Genomic DNA, 20,779 nt, shown 5'->3' on the forward strand with positions numbered 1-20,779 from the left:
CTGAGCAATATACAGAATATAACATTTCAATTTATAAGTAAAATATTGCAATTGTACTGTATATTTTTGAAAAAAAAAACTATTATTAAACGTTTTTGTTTCTTTCAATTCATCAACATTTTATAATCATTATATTAAACTCCAATTAAATTTATAAAAAAAAAAATTTCTAACATGCTATTCTAAATTATTATGTAACTGAACTAATTTATTTTAAAAAATTATTTCTAATATGCTATTCTAATATGAAGGTATTCAAATTAATTGAGCGAAGATATTTCTGTATGATTTATTAGAAAATGTACACATAATTCAACATCATAAAAAGCAATAATATATAATTCATTTCTATTCCCTCCAAGACTGACTACATCTCGGAGCCTATTTTAATAGTTGAATGACCGAGCTAAAACATGAGCCTCTGTCTTGCAAATGTATTTTTAGAATCTTAATTAGAAGTAAAAAACATTCAAGTCCATGTGTCCGCATCACAAATGACCATCTAATCAAGTAGTAGAGAGGAATTAAATATCTTCTCCGCTAAGACAAAGTCCAGCACAAGGAGTATGCTATTAAGTATTATATTCTAAAGTCTATGATTCTCTTAACAATAAATCCTTATACTCCCGCGAGAAAATACGGATAACTAATGGCAGTGATTTCTCTAATGTAAACTTTAAGGCTCCACGTTAGAAGGTGATAAATGACGTTTGTCTATTTATTTATTGTTTAACATTTTGCAATGGGGTTTATAATTTCAAGAACGTGCCTGAATGTTTAACATCTTAATGTTTTAGACTGGCTGCATGAATATAGTGGATTTATTCAATTCAATTCAAGTAAACATTTATTTCTTTCAAAATCAGAATAACGATAAAAAACATTTCTTTCAATTTACAAATAAATTATGAGATTAAAACATTTAAAAGAAAGTGTCTATAAAAAAATGCTAATAAATTTCTTTAAGTTATGAAAGTGGCAAAGATGTAGTATTTGAAGATGATATTGTATGGTTGGACCGAGGATACAGAAACTGTTGTTAGCATTTAAGGAAGAGGTTAATAATGATGTTGATCATAATTTCACTGTTGATGTGTAGTGGTGTTTTAAACAAATTTGCAATTTGAGAAATATTTTGTTTGGGTAAATTCTATTTAAAAAAACATTAAAATATATTTTAAAACTTCAATGCAATAATTGGCCATAAAATAACCTTTATGACAGAGTTCACTGGAAACGAAGTCATCTGACCATCCAGTGCATCACCGGTCATTAGGACATCTGCTATCTCTTATATGGGATAGGTGACCAATGGACAACGCATATTTATGAGGTTTACGGTATAGCTTTATCCTGACGACTGGGAAAAGTGTGAAAAAAAATTGCTGATAAATAATGGTAATTGGCCTTCATGGGTCAAGTGTGTGTTGGTCAACAAAAGCATTGTTTTGGATTTATTAATAAATGGGCATTAGTAGAGATTATAGTTAATCTTGACCACTGGATAATGTGCAAAAGAAACTGGTAGTTGGCCTTCATGACTCCAGCTTGCACAGCCAAGGATTGTTTTTAGATTAATATTATGAAATATGTGGGGTTTTCAGTTTATTTCTAATAGGTCCAGATATGATAGTTGGTCAAACAAAAATTGAATATATTTTAATTAATAGTATAAGCAGTCATTAGCATTAATAATATTAAATAAATATATAATTTTAAAGGATTTAGTATCAGAAAAACATGTTAAATTGTACAAATAAAATTGTTGCTATATTGTACAGTATACAAATAATATGATTTCAATAACAAACTAATAAATCTTGTTGTAATGATAAAATCAACCTATCACCAATTTAAACCGATTCCACAGAAATATTATAAAAAACATAATCAAGAAGAACTAATTCTTTATGATAGACTTTAGCACACTTCTCAATCATTCCATTTATCAAAAAGCCTAGATTTATTTATTGCCTGATAGTTAACTTGCTAACTGCTAAAATTAATCAACGAAAAATATCAGTCAATGAATGATTATTATTGTATACACAAATGCTTCTTTCAATTAAAGATAAATTATGTGAAGCATTTAAAATATGTCTCAATTAATTCAAAATAGAATAATACACGATTCAATCATAGATTTCTCAAATTGATTTAAAGACGTCTGATTTGTTCTTCTAATGAAATATATTTGGTTACAATTTGAAATATACCTAGAGAAAGTTATTAATAAATTTCTGTAACTAATATTGAAAGATAATGTCTTCTGGGAAAACCAACATTTGTGTATCTAGTATCTTGAAAATAGACATTGAACAAGATAAAAGGGGATAGTACTATCGATTGACGGATTATACAACATTTCATCACACAACCAAAAACCTCCCACTAGATTCATTGCTGTTAATTAATGGAACCCTATAAAAGGGACACCTTTGGAAAAGTGTCCCCTTAAAGGGTGTTCCCTAAATAGTATATAATTATTTATATAGTTTATTTCACAGGAAAGTGTTCCTTTACTAGGGGTGTCCCTTGAATACCGATATCCCAATGGAGTTCCACTGTAGTAGCAAAATGTCTGTCCATGATGTAATTGGTGAGTTACTCGCTGTTGGATGTGTATGAAAAAAAAACATTTTAAAATGCGATTTTCGCGAATAAATATATAAATTGTATAATTATAACCGACTTTCAGACATAACAGCACTAGAACGTTCCAATTTAAGTAAAATGTTTGTTCAAGTATTATATACTGTCAATCACAATATAACAAGTAAACTATACATCTTATCCACAATAATCTTTTTTTGCTAAAGAATTACATTTGATTGAAATTAATGTTCATACTTATGAATAAAAGAATGCTTATTATTCACTTGCATGTTTTTAACTATAAAAGTAATTCTTAATTAACAATAAATCATTTGCTTTTGTTAATATTTTGTGTTGCATTAAATTTCAATTAAATTTGTTATTTTTACTGAAGTGGTTAAATTTATTTTGTTATTGCATTTAAAATTGTTTTCAAATTAAATAACAATATATGTATGAGTATGATATTGTTTAATAAACAAATTTTTAAAATGTAATAACAATTATAAAATAAAAAATAAAAAATATTTAATTTTAAAAAATGATTTATTAATTAATATATAACACTAAACAAGTCAATCATTCAATAAAAATAAAATAACACAAAAAGTAAAAAAAAAATCATATTTAGACATTTTTAATATCTAAAATAATATTTAAAACTAAATATACTTTAAAAAACTCCTTTTAATGTTTATGTTTGTGATACATTTGCAACTATTATTTTTTGAGTAGTAAAGAAGTTATGAAACGAAAATGAAGCTGAAAGAATTCAATAGGGATATTGACTAGTAATTGCTTCGCAACTTTACAACAAGTCTCTTATACAAGTTATTTGGCCATTTAGTGGACGTGATCAGGCAGTAATTCCCGCATGAATTGACGATGTAATCAGCATTTTTTAATGATCAAAAATCATTTAACTGTTAATTACACTATCTGCCAGTCATTTAGACATATCACGTTCTTTATGTGTTCTGTAAAACCCTAAAGAATTAACGCTACTATGACACGCAATTTTCGCCCAACCCATTTTACGGCTCTCTGGTGATTGCCTACTCCGCAAGGGACGTTACGATAAAATACCAACGCTCGTAGAACACCCTTGACTTATTTATGGCCGAGTATACTTTGATGAGAATCTGAAGATATTTTTGACAACAAATTCAGGACAATAGCAACTTTGTGAAAGTTACTTTAATAACTAGTAGTGTATTCTTCTGTAAATTAAAATTAACTAAAAATTAAATTATAGATAGAAAAAAAAAAAAAATAAACCATTTTAATGAGAATAGGTAATGCCATTCCTTTCCCTTCCCAACTCCCCTTAATTAGATTAGATAGGAAAAAAAAAATATAAATAAAAATGTTTTAATAAGAATAGTTAATGCCATCACACCCCTTATTGGTAGTGGCCCTCCATTTCAATGTATAGGATTTAGGGCAGTCCAGTAATCTCCTTGCCTGCCATTGGAGACATAAAATGTAAAGAGAAAACACATAATAATATACTAGAATACATGGACATCTCTTCACATATGTTTGACTTCACTGAATGATATAATGTCTGAAATGGAGTATATTTTTGTCTTCATCAGAAAGCATAATAAACAAATAACTGGGGAGATATAAAAATGTTTGTATATTAAGACCTGGAAATGAAGCAATTTTTCCTTTCGACATTCGATATTGGACGATATAACATTTTATTGGCTCTCGCAAATTACTATTTGTAACAGGACACTTGAATATATAACCTAACTAATGTTTAAAGAAAAAATAAATGTTTTAAGGGGAATCCTCTCATGTTCGCGTTCTAAAAATGCGTGAATATTCATTCCGAGGCATTTGTCGTGTATCGTATCATATTTCGGTTGATATTGCGGATTTTATGTGATATTTTTAACGCAAAAGCTCTTCAACGTGTCTTGCCAATTACCAACTTCTCACCTTGTCGTTGTCATCTGGAATTTAAGTTCTTTGTAAATGGGAAAATAACAACAGACATCTTATCAAAAGACAAGTAGTGCGTAAATATACATTTCCTGAGAACTTTTTACGGCACAGCGAATTATTTTAGTCGTAAAATCATTTTGATAAACTGTCACCCAAATTTCAAGTACAGTTTTTACTAGCTATTAAACTAGTAAACTTCTTAATGTTCTTTGTTTTACAAATAAAAATTTCTTTAAAGCCAATGCAAGTAGGTAACAGAATTTTAGGGAGAAAAGTACGGATACAAGAGTTATTCTATTATTATAAAAAGTGTTATGCTTATCTCATTTACACCTTAGTATGATGATGATACTGTATATAAAAATTAAACTATCAATAACTTAATGATAAAAGAAAGTTGCATATTTTCAAGCCTTTGGCATTTTGCAACTGCAATTGGAATACTGTTAGCAGGGTATCTGTATGTTTTCATCACCACGTCATAAACAGAACGCCTGCTGGGCATATATGTACCAGACTAGGTATACCAGACAAAGTTTAAATAAAAGAAAAGATGGTACATAATTGATTAATAAAGCCTACACAAAAACATTAATTGCTGACCTAAATATGCAAATATACCTACAATAAGTCATAATGCCATAAATTTCAAACCAAATCGCTGTTGGAGAAATGTACTAAAAACATTGCATGTCATTTTTATTAACCCCTGCCTTTTCATGTATCGTGTTTTAACATACAGCAGTGATTGAACTGGAAGTTGAAGACGCTCTGTCTTGCGTATCGGATTTCGGGCTTGTTGGGTATAACTGTTGGAATCTAGGGCTCGTTGAGATGAAGGTAACATCCATTACGAAAGAATTACATGTGCTTGGAGGCGTTTCCCGAAGAACTACGATATGATACGAATCAAGGACGTTCCCCAAAGCTAAAAGTTCACCAGCTCCCGATACTAACACATGCAAAGCACATACTGTTTATAAGACTTAAGCAAAAGCCTGGATTTAGATATTTAAATCAAATAGATTAAATAATTATTTAAGTTAAGACTTTACTCGATGTAAATTGACATTTTATGGTGATACTAAAGTAGTTTATACACAAGAAATATAGTGTATTGTAATAAACATCTTAGAGAAAATACAATGTAATCTTATATTGTCTTTAAATTTGCAGTTCTTTAAAACTTTAAAGTCTTCAAAGTTTTAAAACATGGCTTACAATAAAAAAATTAAGTAAAAGATCAAAACAATTCTTTTTCTTGCAAATGTTTAAGTTAATATCTAATATAAACATATCAAATAAATTAAAAAACTTAATTTCTATAATTTTTTAAGTCAAATTTGAATATGTAAGCATACAATTCAAAGAATGTAAACAATTATTTTCCCATGTCTAGCGACAAGAAAACCTACAAAATGAACAAACTTATTTGTAATATAAAATTTAAAAATAAATTTAAAAAATATATTCCAAGAATTTTTTTTGCCAAATTTCAATATGTAAGCAAAAAATTCAAAGAATGTAAAAAATTATTTTTCCATGATGTCTAGCGGCACGAAAACCTACAAAAAGAACATCACAAGGAAAAAATGATTATATTGAGTGTCAAAATAAGACAAATGGGAATTTAGATAACACGTTTCTGGTAGCCCATTCTATCTGGGTTTATCACTTGCTTATAGTGCCATCATTTTGAACGACAGGCGTCACAACTATGTATCCAACCTAGATGAAAAACATCTTATGATGTAAATTTATTTTTGAATTAAGATATTTAAAATTAAAGTTAAAACTTCAAAAATTACTAGTTGTTGATACAGAGAAAATGGATCTAAAAGAAACGGTTATATTTATTAACCAAACCAGCATGCAATCGTTAAAAAATATACGCAACTATTATAATCGTCTTTCTTTTTAAAATTATCGGACTGGTTTCATTGGAAAATAAAGGCTAGGGTAAAAATTGTATCTGTTTAATGGTTTCTCTATTAAAAATTGTTTATGAATATTATAGTTTGCCATTGGTGGGTTTCTTGAATGAATGGGAGCATGTGCGCTGTGTTTACAAGATTTGTTGTTTTATTTTGCCCTTAATTCCTTCCCACCATGCATCGCACACACTATTTGCGATAAACCTTATAAAATAAATCTAAATTTATTTTGTTTTATGATAAATTATATGATCTCTATGGTAGAACATAATAGTTTAATACAAAGAATTTTAATACAAAATTAGTAGAAAAAAGTAGGTCTCAAAACTAGAAATTTACTCATTATAAGCATCCTTTTTAATTAAGTATTTGATAAATTGGCAATACAACAAGAGGAAAACATCAGTATTTCTTTACGAGGAAAACATAATATGATTGACTTGTAACTATTTAAAATAGCTATTATATATTTAAAATATAATCGTTTGTTAAATTGGCTCAAAACAGTGATAAGTTCATAAGTATAGAAATGACGATACAACGTTTCACCTTGACCTATTTATGGCTTTGTCCGTTACAACCAAGGGTTAGTCATTAAATTGCATAACCGCCTTTATCAAATATTGTACAAAATTACAAATATTATTGAATGTGAGTTTTCGATCATGCATTCATTTAAAACAAAATAAGAACAGCGTTTAGAATTATTTTAATGGTTGGATAAGTTTATTAAACGTGCGTCCATACAGGAAATTGTTCTTTTAAAAGTAAAGAATACTAAAATGTCAATCTTCATCAGAGAGGTCATTCATTTCTAATAAAACATTTTAACAAAGAAATATTGACATATTTTTTCTATTATATTACAAATTATATTGTTTACAATCTGTTTTTTTAAGGGAATTCCCATTTTTATCTTTATATTTTTATAAATTTTCTACATTTTGATACAAAAGTTTAATTCATAAATTGTGGTATTTTTTTATCAATTTTTAATAAGTAATTCGAAATAGAATTTTTTGGAAACTGATATTTTTTGCTAGAAGTAGGATACTTTGAAAATTTATGACTTCATTTATTAACATTCATTAAACTTTTATCTTTATTTTTGTTAGGGATGCGTTCCCTAGAAGGATGTACGAGGTGATAATTTATAGATAGAAAAATTGTTGTAATAAAAAAGTAAATAAAAATATAACTCGGTATAATCTGACAAAAATTTCTTTACACATAAATAATATTTAATTGTAGATATGTTGTCATTTTCACCAGCTTTTTTTAATGATAACATTTCTCTTTCTATAAAAAATATATTGATATAGGTACAATATCATATGACACAATCTGAACTTAAGCTCTGTCTACGCTATCAAACTAGACTGACAAAAAAAGTGTGATGTACCCAAATATGGTAGTGGTATGTATAAATATGGTAGTGATATGACATCATCATGTTCATATATGGATACATCACATTTTTTTGTCACATAAAGTTTGATAGTGTAGACAAGGCTTAACACTATAACAAACGAAAATAAACCATAAAAAAAATATTTATCATGTTTAATCTGAGACGGTGCGGCCACATACGTTTTGTTTTTCAGTAGCCCACATATTGATATTTAAAAACATTCTTTTTCAATAAAATCATCATTTTATAAAAAAAACATGTAATTCTAAGATTAATCAATGGCTTACTAATCCCAAATTAATCCACAGTGTATATTTTGTAGGATTATGCAGATTACTAAAGCTAGTGATCTGTGTTATCGGCAGATTATAAGAGATTATCACAATTTCCTGATGCCTCAGGGGGATTCAATAATTTTCTATGATGAATGTTATCACATGTGATTAGTTGCAATATTAATATTATTATGTGCATTATCAACCCTTTGTTTGAAAGTTGTATTAAATTTGGGATGCCACAAAGAAATTATGTCAAGTATTTTTAATGTGTCTCTTAAAAGTTGGTTAAATGTTTTTTTTTAAATGTTTTGGTTTTATGGAGTGCCTTTTATGTCAAAATAAATCTGCAATAATTGAATTAATTATATTGATGTCAGATAGGATAAATAAGAGAGTGGAAAAAGTTCCCCAAAAGAGTAGACTACACCTATCTAGTCTGGTCTTTGCTTGCTATCCTTCTAATGTATTATCATTGTCTCCTTCATTTTGTATATTGTAAGTATATTTATGTTTGTTTATGAATGAAGGAAATAAATGTTATTTTGATTGATTGATTGGTAAAATTCACATTTCTTGATTTTCTCTGTTTGCGTCGAAATGTTACAGATATAAAACAGAAATAGAATAGGAAAAAATGTCTACATAGCTTGGGTTGACTGAAACCCAGATATGTAGATTTTTATTGTAAATACTATCCCGAGGGATAAAAGCATGACTGAACAAAGATATGAAGAAGAATATACTGTAAATATTAACATTGCATAAGAACCAAGAAAAATAAGGAAATCAGTAAAATCAGCACTTATTACCAAATTATAAAACTGTACATTAATTTTGAAAAATAATTGGAACTTAACGAATTTTGACACATTGACAATGATTGTTTGGGAGAGTTCACATAGATGCAAAAACACATAGGTACATGGACACAATGCAATTATGTAGGCGCAACGCAAGTGTCAGATGGTCCATCGCATTGTGATTGGTCAAACTGGTGCGCTTATGTGTTGCGTTGAAGAGTGGGAACCAATCTTATATATTGAAAACAGGCACTTATCATTATAAAATTTTACTTTACAAACAAAATTATTTGTGATTAACGATTTACGACAGTACAAGTTGAAAAAGATGCGTCTCTTCAGGAATCACTGACGTTGAACTTTAGGCAAATAACAAAATTACCGGTAACCAAAATTATTTCTAAATTATCAAATTTTACTAATTTAGAAAATAATTTGAGTTTAACGAATCACGACAGGGTGAATTTAAAAATCATGCAGATTGACAAGGAACTTTGAGGTGATGACAAGGATGGTGGAATTAATACGCGAGTTTGGATGTGTTAACCAAACATGCTCCTGAAGCCAGTGAAACATGATTTAACATCGTGATTAAATGGTAACCGAAATGGAAAACATACTGACAGGTTTAAGTAAAGTAAATCCTATTAACTATTAGGTCCGTATATAAAGTTAATTACTGGGAAGTTTAATGGCAGTTTTATGCTAAAACCAAAACGTCGCAGTTTAATGTTGACAATTTTATTGCATAGGTTTTCATCACAATTTCTCTCTCTCTCTCTCTAGATTGAATCAACTTTCCTTTCGTATTAATCTACACGTTCGTTGTATTCACGGAGTTGAAGGGTTGTTAAATTGCAGAAATCAAATCATGGGATAATCGTAGTAATAACTCATAAATCTTTATTAATCTGACAACAAGAACGCTGTGAAGAAAACTCTTGCGATATCTGTATATTCGTCGTCGCGAGACCACCCGTATTTTCATTAAACAATCATTCAACTTTGACTATTACGGCCGTAGTTTTGCGAAGTTGCTGACGGATGGAGATTTAACGTTATATAAAAGTTCAATTTGCAAGGCTGATTCAGAAAGATTTAAGGTTGATGGGACATGAATATAAGATATATTATAATGTTGATTGGTGTGTAGCATTAATTTTAAAATGAATATATCCCTGTGATTTTATCAACTTGTAACAAAAATCACTGCTTGCTTCAAAGGCTTTTGGCAAATGTAAAACTCTTATATATTTACTTTTACTAAAATTGAAACATTTTATAATGAGCATAAACTTTTAGAAATTTCATTTTCATTTAATTTATTTCGTCAGAAAAGAACAAATACATATTAAACAAAACAAAAAACAAAAGACATAATATTCTTTATGATGTCTTTTTTTCAAATAACTTTTCCAAATCAGCAAAAGTATAAAATAAAATATAACTAACAATAAACTTACCTAGAATGTCTAAATATAGTACATAAATTTGACATTTTAAAATTAATGACATTTCTGCAAATCATCATACAAGACAAGTCAAACGACAGTAAAATGGAAATAAAATATTATATTCCGATGGGATTTGAACCCAAAACCTTCAAAATAACAACCACATGCTGACTAGAATTCATGTGTTACTCGAGGTCTCCTGCGGAAATTCCCGTTGGAATACATTATATAAACATACATTGGATTATTTCTCAATAAAAGCAGTTCAAAAGCAATGGGACGGCAGATGACAAGAATCCATGTAGTAATATATTGAGGTATCCTGTGGTAATTCCCAATAGAATTACGAAATTCTCCCTACGGAATTACTTCTACACATGTTGGATTCATTCTAGCATTGAAAAAACCACTGATTGTAGATCAATTGTATATCAAATGTAAATGGCTAGAGTCTACCATAGACTTGTAAAAATATATATCAATCTGGAGGTTAAAAAAAATTAAAATAAAAAAATAACAGAAAGTTGAAAAAGAAAAGAAAGTGGTATAGTCTAGCTATTGAAATCATAGCAACATACAATTGTTAAAGTGCGATCAAAACTGTAAGTGAACTTTGGATAAACCATCAAAATCTCAATAAAAAAATTTATATAAATCAGAAGATAAATAAATTTGAATAGATGAATGCAAAGATAAATGGCAGATAGTTAAAAGTAAGATGATCAAAAGATAAAGTGAGAATATAAAAAAAGAAAATGATTGATAGATAAGAGTATTTTAGATTTACAATACTGTCAATCAAATACTATTCCTCATATGTGCTGAAATGAAAAAATATTTCATACAAACTGTATTATTAATATATATATCATAGAGAAAAGAAGTCCAAATTCTTCTTAAAGGAATAAAAATAAGTCTTTACTCCCAGGGAGATATTTGCTCTGATTAGCAACAAATTTAGAAGGAAAAAAGTCCATAAGAATGTGGAAAGAATATAACTTTGACATCCACCCAATATTATGAATATGTGTCCAGGGACTACATCCATAATCATGTGGCATAAAAAAAAACATTCCTTGCCAACTATTTGTAAAAAGAATCAGATTAAACAGTAAAACTAATAAATATATCTATAAAAAAAAATCAAAATTTAACATCAAAATGTATAACACTGCACTTTATTTTAGTTATTTTAAAATTTACTTTAAAAGGTTGCTTTGAAGAATGTGCACACAGCTGTTTCGGTAGATGAAGTTAGAATTTAGCCCGCCAGGTTTTGGTATTGTATGATTTGGTATGTGACCTAAAGTCAACTAATCTTAGCCTATAATCTAATACACTTTAATGCCAACATAGTAAAGTCTCATCACCTAGAAATCTGCATCTAGACACATTTGAATAAATGCCAACGTTGTACTGGGTCTTTTAACATATACAAATGTGCCTATATACATCAAATGCCGGACACCCTTTGGCTGTTCCAGAATGTCTAGTTTTATGTCAAAAGTATTATATAACTTGTGATCTTTTTAGACTGAGATAAGTGGAATGAATATAGACTAGACCCACAGTAACAACATCGTAGATCCTACAACAATCAGAATACCAGTCCCTCATGTGTGAATTTATCACAAGACCAAAAACTTAACATCCCATGTGAAAGATGAGGAAATGAGATTATGCATCTTGTCTGGACACACATACCTTCTCATGTCAGAACTATGTCCATGGCACCATATCGCATTCTGGCCATTAAAACACATCATCAGCAAAACAAGAACAATCAACATCCCTCCAATTATGATCATATAATCATAATCATCATTATAAATCATTTTCATCACATTATGAACACCAGTTATTAACCGTATAGAAAATACCAGTAATTAACCATATAGAAAATACCAGTAATTAACCATATAGAAAACCATCTAATTCCATGAAAATACACCGAGAAATTGAGTCATATGATGTTTAGTTAGATCACATGACTCTGCGAGGTTAATTTCAGTACGCTGAACGAAGAAAGCCACAGTAAGCTTATAAAACCGGAGACTTTGGAAGGGTATATACAACTAATGCTGATAAGTTAAATGGACATAGACATTATTATAATGCTGTATTTACAGATGTTTAAACACCATAGGAGAATAAATAGCAATTATGTAACTATTTAACAAATATACTATAAATTGATGTTGTTTGTCTAGTAAACTACATGCCGGCATTTTATTTGTTACTACTGTAATAAATAAATATAATTTTGAAGACGATGCACTGCATTAATGTATCCCATCATACATCTTTAATTTTAATATTAAAGAAACATGGAAACAGCATAATTCAAAGATACATTTCTAGTTTGTATGCATATAAGCTATGTAAATAAAAATCAACACTGTGTTTTTTTTCTTATGAAGAATGCGAACTATTGGTTTATTGAGGTGACTTTAAAGCTAGTTGCAAAATAAACGAATTAAGTTTAAAGTAATTTGGAATAAAAGACAAATTACTGTTTAAAGAAACAATGCTCGACAAGATCTCTAACAAAATATGCAAAAAAATAAAGCAAAATATAAGTAAACAGGCAATGAAAATGAATAAATTTGGGTAAAATTAAAGGAAAAGTTGATTGAAAAGATGAAAAAAAAACACAATACTAAATATATCAAGAATGATACCTTTACACTCAAGTTTAGTTGAGGGATTGATAGCACAGATATACAAACATCATAATGTGACCACCTTACTACATACATCATAATGCATAACGATCAATCACTATTATTTCTAAAACAGTTGTTCATTGTCCGCAGACAGACGGAACAATAAGTCTTGGGGGAGGACTTTATAAAAAAAAAAAAATCAGTAAAAACATGCTTTTCATGTTAAACCAACTGTACATAAGTTGTATTGAATTTTCATTCTCATACATTTGCCATAATAACATACATACATGTCTGTATCATAGAACATGTAAACTGATATGAAATTGATTGCAGAAGTTTAGAGCATTTTTTTTTGTGTGTGATAATTTGATGTGTATATCGGCAGGAACATTAGTATGAAGAGGGACTTTGTTTCTTAACACCTGTCATTGAACATGAAATAACATTGATAAATAAAAATAGTTTTTTATATTACTTAGTTTATAAATATGTTATAATATGAAAGTTTACTATTTAGATTTTTGTTGTTATATATTTCCACTTTCTGTTTCTAAGCTTATATTTGTTATATGTTGCAGAGGCTTCTCGAGAGTAAGGTTGACTGTTGTGAGGAGCCTCACTGAATTTAAAAAATAAAAAAAATTTGATGTCAAGTGTAATTAATAGTATAGACCTAATGATACTTAGATGAAAACTATTAACAGCAATAATGATAATAATGAACTTTGAAATATAAGTAAGTTTAAATAAATACAATTAATTATTAAATAATAAATAAAAACATTATTTTAAATAAATACAATTAATTATTATTAAATAAATAAATAAAAACATTACTTTTAACAGAGGAAATGACATTTTATCAAATATTTTGCATTTTCCAGGGCAGTACATTTCCTTAAATATTAACTCAACATTTTGATACCAATCATAGTTGCAAACAAAATATATTTTAAAAAAATTAAAAACCTTTTATTTATTAAAATAGAATATAAATGTTGGCGGCAAAAAAAAAGATTGGACAGAAAGCACACAGTTGTGATGAATAAATTCCTACGCAAAATAATGAAAGTATGAGCAAAGCTAATGTGTATATATTGCCTAAGTATCTAGCCTATGATGCGCTCCCATTACACTAATGAAATCCACATATGTAAAACAATATTGCACATAAAAAGGTGACATTGACAGAAAAGAAAGATTTAGCTAAACACATGTGCAAAAATGACAGCATGTTCCGAGGATTTAGGCATTACTAATACTGGCGGGAATACGCTGCTTTCGGCATAATTATAACATTTTGGCATAGTCAACCAACGAATGAAATATTGTTTCAAAAAAATTAAATAGCTCCCTCTATAGTTTAATATTGAATGAAATGCACGTTGTTTTACAATGAATTTGACTGTACACAAAATGTAACAACAAATATATATATAATACTTGAATGGTCATTGTAAATAGTAAAATCTTATTGTTATCTTAATCAAAATATTTCAGTAACAATTTGAAATTTATTAAATTGGATGATTCATTTTGGAAAACCATTTATAATTTTTTGATACGAGCCATAACCAGTTTCGAAAAACAGTTTGAGTGGATCCCTAAATTTCCTAGCGACATAATATCAAACATAGCTTTTCAAATTGGGTTAAATCGTATCGGGTTATTTTTGTTGAGTTCATTCAAGCGAAAAAACAAATTTGAATTGGTATAATAAAAAAAATGGGTAATACTAGAGTTAAACGAAACTTATGCAGGGATGGATCCAGGATTTTTTAAATATGGGAATGCGAATATCTTAAATATTAATAATCTGTAAAAACAAACTCTAATTTTATTTATTTTTAATCGATATACAGTAATGGTAACCAAAAAAGATGAAATATAACAAGAACTCATCTTAATAATATAACATAGATTAGGATACAATAATTTGCCTAACCCAAATAAGTACAAGAAGTTAAAATAACCAGAAATGAACTCTTTATCAGATACTGTCCTATATTATATAGATATACAGAATATATGATAGAGTCTAGACTAAATAAACATCTGCTTTAACAAAATATTTGTATGAACTATTTTTGCCTATATACCCTAACTTTAGCGTTCATTTTGTTTACAAATAATATTTCTAGGTTATAAAGAGTATGATGAATTTGTCAGTAAACATTCAATTAAGAGTCAAAAAGAGGACATGGCACAGGAGAAACAGGATACGTTTTAAGGGGAAATGGTGCTGATACCCACTAAAATATTGGTTTAACATTTACTTAACCGGTTTAAGTGGTAATAACATTATTGTTTCTATAAATAAAAACAAATTTGTTATAGATCTCAGATCATAAATCAATGATCAATATTTGTCAGTAAACACTAAAATCCGGTTCAATTAAAAAGGGCATTGTTAGTAAAGGTTTATATAGGCATGTGTAACTGTGAACAGACAACCATTGGAGAAACTTTTGACTACCTATCTTACTACAAATTGAATGCGAATGGAAATGTACCATTAATACAGAACTATAGATAACAACAAAGCATTCACTTAATAGTGGTGTTTCCTAAATAAGGATTGACCATAGAGATTGACCATGGGGATTGACCATAGTGTAGAAACATATGTTTCACTTAGTTCATTTCATGGTTCTACTGTTAATAGCAATATAGACAATTTCATGTGTTAAATTTATCAAAATTAAAACAACTTTAGAAAGATATTAATATGTTTGAATAATAATATACTTTCAATTTACAAAAAAACTGATTTTTTCATATTAAAAGAAAAAAAGGACTAAAGTACCTACAAGATAGTCAACAACTTTTGAGGTTATATGCTATATAAATATTTATGATTTTTAATTCATATACAATATTATTTTGTTTATCGAGACTAATTATTCATATTAAATTCATGCTGTAGCTTGGAGTTTATTAACATTCAAAATCTCTGAAAATGTAAATGTGATCAAGAAACTAGTTTTAAACGAATTAGAACACGTCGAATTGGGTTCTATCTAGGAAGACCTGTCAGCGTGGAAGATGAATATGCTATTAAAATAAGTGCGAAACCTTGTAAATGCACAGTATTGTGTTGTGTGAGTGTTCTAACCTTCATCATCTACCTCATCTATCTTCTCCCCTATCTAGACTATTCATCAGTCTGAATAGGCAGCTGGTGATAAAATGATGGGGGTGTGTATGGAGGTGTGTGTACTAACCAGAGGTACGTTACGAGGATTTTATACAATTTTTATGTATTTTAATCGTTGAGACACCTGTTTTAACTTTCATCTTTAACTGTTTAAGAACCCAGTGGCATAACCAGGATTTAACAACATAAAATATTAATATTCTATCAAAATAGATATCAAAAGTAGTTCATAATTTCATTCTAGCTGTCAAAAGGGGTGCATGCAGCCATACCGCAACCCCCTGTTCCTTCTGCAGCTTGTTAAGCTGGTTTTAACTGGACCCAGTGGCAGAACCAGGATTTAACAGCATTAAATATTAATATTCTATCATAATAAATAAGCAAAAGTAGTTCATATTTTCATTCTTGCTATCAAAAGGGATGCATGCAGCCCTACCGCAACTCCCTGTTCCTTGTGAAGCTTGTTCTAGCTATCAAAAAGGGTGCATGCAGCCCTACCGCAACTCCCTGTTCCTTGTGAAGCTTGTTCTAGCTATCAAAAAGGGTGCATGCAGCCTTACCGCAACCTCCTGTTCCTTGTGAAGCTTGTTCTAGCTATCAAAAAGGGTGCATGCAGCCCACCGCAACCCCCTGTTCCTTGTGAAGCTTGTTCTAGCTATCAAAAAGGGTGCATGCAGCCTTACCGCAACCTCCTGTTCCTTGTGAAGCTTGTTCTAGCTATCAAAAAGGGTGCATGCAGCCCACCGCAACCCCCTGTTCCTTGTGCAGCTTGTTAAAACAATCTATTTGCATTATAGGTATAGTGAATTCGCACTGAAAGTGATAAAGGATAACGTATGCAAAAGAGAAGTAATTACTGGCGTTATTAGGAACAAATTTCAGCGCCATTAATCATGTGCGAAGGAATTTGTCTTGTAGGATAACAAACGATTTACGCTGTTGCAATTGTCATTTTTCATTCTAATTCTGCGACCTGTTCGTTTTTCTCGATAATCACTGTTATCATTTCTAAAATCGTATTTATTAAGAAAGAAAATAATAAATCATCTGGATACAATGACTACAATATAATAGAAGAGTATTCCTCTTAGAAAAGAATGAAATATGATTTAATATCTTATTGAGAAATATATTATCTTAATAAATGTTGGGAAATTTTTAACTATACAAGTTGAAATCTGATCAGTAATAAAGATTCTAGATTAGTATTTTAAAGTCCTAAAAAGAAAAAAAAATGTATTTGTAATAAAGTTCTAAATATTTTAAGTAGATATGCACATAATCTGTATAAATACAGTATATATATCAGAAATTTAAAAAAATTAAAATTTGGTTACTTTATAGTATTTTATTACACAACAAATTTGTTTTGTATGCTAGCAGGGCTAAACACACTCATACACTTGATACGAAATAAATTTGAATAAAGTACTATGAATTAACCAAGTTTTATTTTTTCCCCTGATACCAATGGTATCAAGCACAGTAAACAGACGCTATATTTATCTCTTACTCATACAGTGTATATAATGTGTGTGTGTATATGTTTAGTATTATTGTCATGGTTATATTCTAATATTAATAATGCCATTGTAGATGAACTGTGATTCTCATTTTTTGTCAATAAATGAAATCAATTAATTTACTCTTAATTAATGTCCTATGCCTATTGCCTACTGTATGTCCTTATATGTCAGCATACATTGTATAATCCATTAAAAAAAATATATATGTCTATCCACACCTTTGAAAATAAAATATTTATTGCATGTTCTAAAAACCTTTGTAACAAATACTTTAAATCGTCAAAGAATGCAAGCATCAATTCAACAGTTTAACCAGGTTTAACTCGCGTTTCTTTCAAAAGCTACAACAAAACAATCAAAAATGGTGTTTTCGATGTTTCATAAATCTATCAACGTCCGTAACCTTATCTAGAAATTCTACTAGAGTTTAACAAACTTCAACAGACTGCTGATTGGACTACTGTGTTTTATTTTAATATTTTACTTGACGGGATAATTAAACTTAGTTAGTATAAATCGATAAAAGTTTGATTTATTTTTAAAAATTGCTGGCTGGAATGGAAAATTTAAACGAGATAGCATTGAACTGCAAAATGATGTAACAAACTACTGTACCAGTGGTTTATGTAGCATTATTTTTCAAATAACTGAGGAAAGATGGGATTGAGATTAACATTAAACTTTATCTATTATTTATTATATCAAATCGCTTATAACTTTATTTAGTGTTTGAATAATCAATAATTAGCCAGTTGTTGTCAAAAAATAACTGAATAAATGTGTGTATGTTGATCAATTTAGTTTTACTGATATTTTCAAAATTTGGATTTCCACAAATATTTTTAATGATTTATGTTTATGTAAATATTAAAGAATTTAATTTCATGTTTATATAGATTCATTCATTCAAGTTGATAGATAAATTCAATATTATAGTGTTTTTACCATTTCATTTTGCTATAATAATATAACAATCTTATCTTCAGTTGACTAGGTAGCAGTCAAAATCTGACTTAAGCCTGAGTTTAAAGTCATGTTGAGTTTGAAGTCACTGATAAAGCAAGATGTTGTGTTGATGTATTTATTATCTCTATTTTTAAAATACATTTACTTTGATCAATGGTGCAAAACGGCAGAATACTGACATACAATTATGACATCACATTCATTTTGTCATCACTTTCAGATGGATATTATATTACATACAGTCCTGTACTGATCAACAATGTAAAAGATTGGTAGATCTAAAAATAAAGATGACAATGATGATGATGATGATGTCAGATGATTATGAAAATAGTGATGATGATGATGATTATTATAAATATGATTAGATTGAAAACAATTCTATATTGATGATAATAACAATGATAAGGACCATCACTATCAATGATGATAATAAACGAAGGGTAAGAAGGAGAAGGATCCTACAATCAGTACAAAATGACAAATTGTATTTCTATTCAAAACCCTATTAAGGGACACCGCCAATAAATTGTCTTCCTAATAGGTGTGTCTTTTTAATAGGATTTGTAGTGTTAAAACATATTTTCCCTCATTCGTTTCACGAGAAAGTGACCTTTGAAAAGGAGGGGTTATACTGTACTACTTATATAATCTTTGATTGACAATGTCTGATCATTCAAGCATGACCATCCTGATATTTGGGTATCACCGTATCAGGAAGCTGGACTTATATCCAGTGTCCTCATCATAGTTGCCAGGCTGTTACTTAATAAGTAGGTCATACCTGTCTAATGATATCAATAATTTCCAATTAGTAAAATTATTTGATATATTTGGTCCTCTTATTGAAATTCTAGATCATCATAGGCTATATATTTTAAAACTATGCCTACAGTATCAACAGACATAAGGGTGTAGGTTTTAAATTAATATATAGAAGACTTTTTCTCTCACACACTAACTTCACACCCTCCACTAGTCACCATGAGACGTTGCTTACTATCCAAGTATTTTTAACAGTTCATTCCTTCAGAAAGCAAAGCTGTATGCATGAACTTATCTATAGATTAAGCTCTGTCTACACTATCAAACTAGTTTGACAAAAAATATGGTAGTGATATGACATCATCATGTCCATATATGGGCACATCACATTTTTTTTTGTCACATAAAGTTTGTAGAAATAGCTTTAGTCAATTTTTATCTCAAAATCTGTAAATAAAAATATTCTGCTAAAAACCAACTTGGAAAACTGGGCTTACAAAGTTTGTTTTTTACTTACTATTTAAATCTAGGCCTGCATTCCAATCAGGGTAGCCGTCGTCTTGTGTTGGTGGGTCTGGCAGGCCCGAAAGCTTCAGGAACCCTTCATATTCAGGCTAGAAGACAATACAAAGTTAATATATTCATTATTATTTTATAAAGTCATAGTGGGGAGGAAAAAAATAAGGATGTCTACTATCTCAATTGACTAAATAAAAGAATCAAATAAAAATGCAAAAAGACAGTAGATATGTCAAGATTTCAGAAGACACTATCCGGCCTAAAGCTCTTTCTATACTACCAAACTAGTTTGACAAAAAAAAGTGTGATTTGCCGAAATATGGTAGTGATATGCTTAAATATGGTAGTGATATGACATCTTCATGTCCATATATGGGCATATCACACTTTTTTGTCACATACTGTAAAGTTTAATAGTGTAGACAGAGCTTTACTTTCTTATTCACATATTATACTTGATTATTTCATTCTATATTAACTCTTTCCTTTCTCACAAAAAACAAACTTCTATTTGATACATCATGTCATGTATTCACGACCATTATTATAATTTCTGCAGAAATTCTGACGATTTACAATGGGTATTCTCAAAACTGTTACCATGGAAATTCAATATTTAAAAACAGGTGTTTCTGAGAATGCTATTACATAATCTCATGGGTCCTAAGCACCATCTTGCTTATGACTTCAAGCAATCATTTTTTCCTTAGAATTAATTTTCCCCAGAACTCCACTGAAATCCATGCAAC

General features: G+C 29.1%; 1 protein-coding gene across 1 annotated transcript in view; it reads right to left on the reverse strand.

Moving 5' to 3' along the window:
- LOC144847967 (retinoic acid receptor alpha-A-like) overlaps positions 1-20,779 on the reverse strand; it is a 123,519-nt gene that overhangs the window by 26,095 nt on the left and 76,645 nt on the right. Inside the window, exon 5 of the mRNA XM_078704595.1 lies at positions 20,029-20,125. Within this exon, the coding sequence (XP_078560721.1) occupies positions 20,029-20,125 (97 nt within the window). The remainder of the gene's footprint in view (positions 1-20,028; positions 20,126-20,779) is intronic.

The sequence above is a fragment of the Antedon bifida genome, chromosome 7, assembly GCF_963402885.1.
Source record: "Antedon bifida chromosome 7, ecAntBifi1.1, whole genome shotgun sequence".
NCBI lineage: Eukaryota > Metazoa > Echinodermata > Crinoidea > Comatulida > Antedonidae > Antedon > Antedon bifida.